A 2596-nucleotide genomic window follows, 5' to 3' on the forward strand; every position below is an offset into this window, starting at 1 on the left:
GGGCAATCAGTTAGAGTAATCAGTCTTGAATCAAAGTAAACCTTTTTAGGGTCAAGCAGATTAACCATTTTAAGAGCATAAAATAGTTATTCCTTGCTGTAAATGGATTAAACCAAGAGCATAAAGTGCAGCCCCTTCTGAATAGGGACTACCACCTCCACCACCACCACCCGCCCCACTTTGTGGAAGGTAAGGTGCCATTAGTGATCTTCCTTACTGTAAATGGCCTCCATGGATAACACCTAGTCCACCTGTCGCGCTGAACTTAGCCCAAGTTGTCGCCCTGCTTAGCCAATCCTGAAATCGTATCCAAACATAAAACATTTACAAATTGCTCATAAATCTTGCTACAAATATAAGCAACGGATGTTCTTTTTAGGGATTGCATTATTGCTATTATGAGTAAAGATTTGTAAGTCAGTTACAAATATGTGTAAAGAAAATGTACATACATTGCTATTATAGTAGTAAAATGATGAATTATGTAGATATGATATAGTGAAATTACCAGATTCTCCCTCAAGAATGTATCCACTGTTGTTCCAGCATGCATAAGTGTATTAGCGTATATAGTTGCACTGTGGCAAACACCGTTTCTCAGATGGATCTGTTTCAGGTACACTAGGGGTAGGCTAATGATCGGACATCACGAGTTACATACGGGAAAATCTAACTGCTTAAGAAGCATTACAGCCTCCGCTCTTTCTTGTATTCATTCAGATTCAGAAGAAACCTTATCCTAAAAGACATATATGCGAAACGACTATATAAGGATCTGAATAATATTATCAGAAATAAATTAACCATGAATATACATGAAGCTTGCTAATGATAACTGGAATTACTTCTTCAGATGCTTTCTTACAATCCTGCAATGAGGAGTCCCTATATGCCTGGTGAAAGTTCAACATACAGAGCAAAAAGATAAATGAATTGCATGGGTTTATAAGCATCTGATATGAAAAAACACAAAAGAATGAAAAGTTGATCAAATAACCTTAAATATTGGCATGGCTCCAGTGTAGAACCTCACTACATCACCATATGCTTCAGATTTGATGCATTTTCCATATGCTTTAGATTTGATGCTTTGGTTCTTATGGCACTCCCATCGGTGAACCTCATTTCTCTGTCTCTCCTTCCACACTTAATGTTTTAGGGAAAAATATCAGATTTTTAATAGTGAGATCAAATCGTAAATATTAAAATTTAGTGTAATGAAAGTATGAAACATGGTAAAAGCTATGTAAATTTAATACCTTTAGAAATAAGCCATCAGTTTTCTGCATGAAGTTAACTTTATGTATAGCTGAAACTCTTTTTCTACCATGAGCTTTAGAATAATGAAAAGCATATTCAGCCACTCTCAAACTTGCATGACGTGTTATGATTTTAAGACTTTCAACAACTCCCCTGACAACCTGTAGAAAGATCAGAATTAGCATAACATTGATTTGAATGTATCATGTATGATATGAATGATGAATCTATATGAAGATGATATAAACTTACTTGATGTTCAAGACCACTGTATTCTCCTTCTGTGTTTTGACGGATTGTGATGAGATTCACATCATCATATCGAGTTTTGTAACCAGGTAGACTGTAACATGGTCTGACGTTTGCATACAGGTTTAGTTCTATTCTTAAAGTGAGATTCAAGGAACGATGACCTTTTCCAATTGGTGTAGCCATGGGTCCTTTTAATCCAACCTTGTTTCTTCTTACAGATTCTAGACTTTCCCATGTGACAAAGCTTTGGGTTATGGGATCTACTTCTGTCCCTCCGTTATGTTCTTCCCATTCAATTGGGACTTCTGCAGCATTAAATATCTGCATAATGAGAAAAGCAAATTCAACATACATACATAATTTGATTAGCGATTACTATTTTAAATTGAATATATACCAACTAAACAGAAGAATTATAATACGAAATTCTTAAACCCCAAACTATGCAACAAAAACCTAAAAATGAAAGAAAACAACAGCATAAGAATAACAAAACTGTGTTAAACAAACAAGGATCAGGTTTTAGCAATATATTGAGTATAAAGAAGGCGGAATTGAACCTGTTTGACAAAGGTTGCGATCTCGGGACCAATACCGTCGCCGGGGAAGAGAGTGGCGCGAATGAGATCGGAGGAGCTAGAAGAATAGCTCCGATCCGTCGGCGAGAAGAGCCTGTTGGTAGGGTTCCTGAAGGTGGTTGTGAATACCTCATCTGTTGTGTGGATTCGGAGGAAACGTCTCGCAATCTGCAAAGCCATGGTTAACGACTTGCTGAAAGGAAACGCCAAGTGAAACGCCAGTTCCAAAGAAATCGAAAAAAGTCAAAAAAAACGCTAGTTCCAGAGAAGCGGAAGCGTGGAAGAAAATAAAACCCTAGCACGTGCTAGAGAGAAGGGAGGTGGCGACGGCTTAGGGTTTACAGGGAGACGGGAGGTAGAAAATGAAGGGAGATCTAGAGGAGAGAGTATCAGAGAGGAGAGTCGATTGCGAAGATGAAAGATAGATAAAATGTAGAAAGAACGAGGCGGGTTTTCAAAATTTTAGGGATTTCGTTTCCCCCCTTGTCTATTAAACGCGCGTTTCA

At 37.7% G+C, this 2596-nt stretch overlaps 1 protein-coding gene across 1 annotated transcript; it reads right to left on the reverse strand.

Annotated features, from left to right (window-relative positions):
* Positions 1–213: 213 nt before the first annotated feature.
* LOC145127049 (3-isopropylmalate dehydrogenase, chloroplastic-like) lies at positions 214–2286 on the reverse strand. Its single transcript, XM_079062301.1, has 6 exons — positions 2073–2286; positions 1513–1833; positions 1260–1421; positions 998–1138; positions 816–893; positions 214–297 (listed from the first exon to the last, which is right to left on the reverse strand). The coding sequence occupies exons 1-6, from the start codon at positions 2268–2270 to the stop codon at positions 214–216; spliced, it is 984 nt and encodes a 327-aa protein (XP_078918427.1). The 5' UTR covers positions 2271–2286.
* Between the last annotated feature and the right edge of the window lie 310 nt (positions 2287–2596).

This window comes from Lactuca virosa, chromosome 7, assembly GCF_052849685.1.
Source record: "Lactuca virosa cultivar CGN04683 chromosome 7, Lactuca_virosa_CGN04683_v6, whole genome shotgun sequence".
In the NCBI taxonomy this organism is placed as follows: Eukaryota; Viridiplantae; Streptophyta; class Magnoliopsida; order Asterales; family Asteraceae; genus Lactuca; species Lactuca virosa.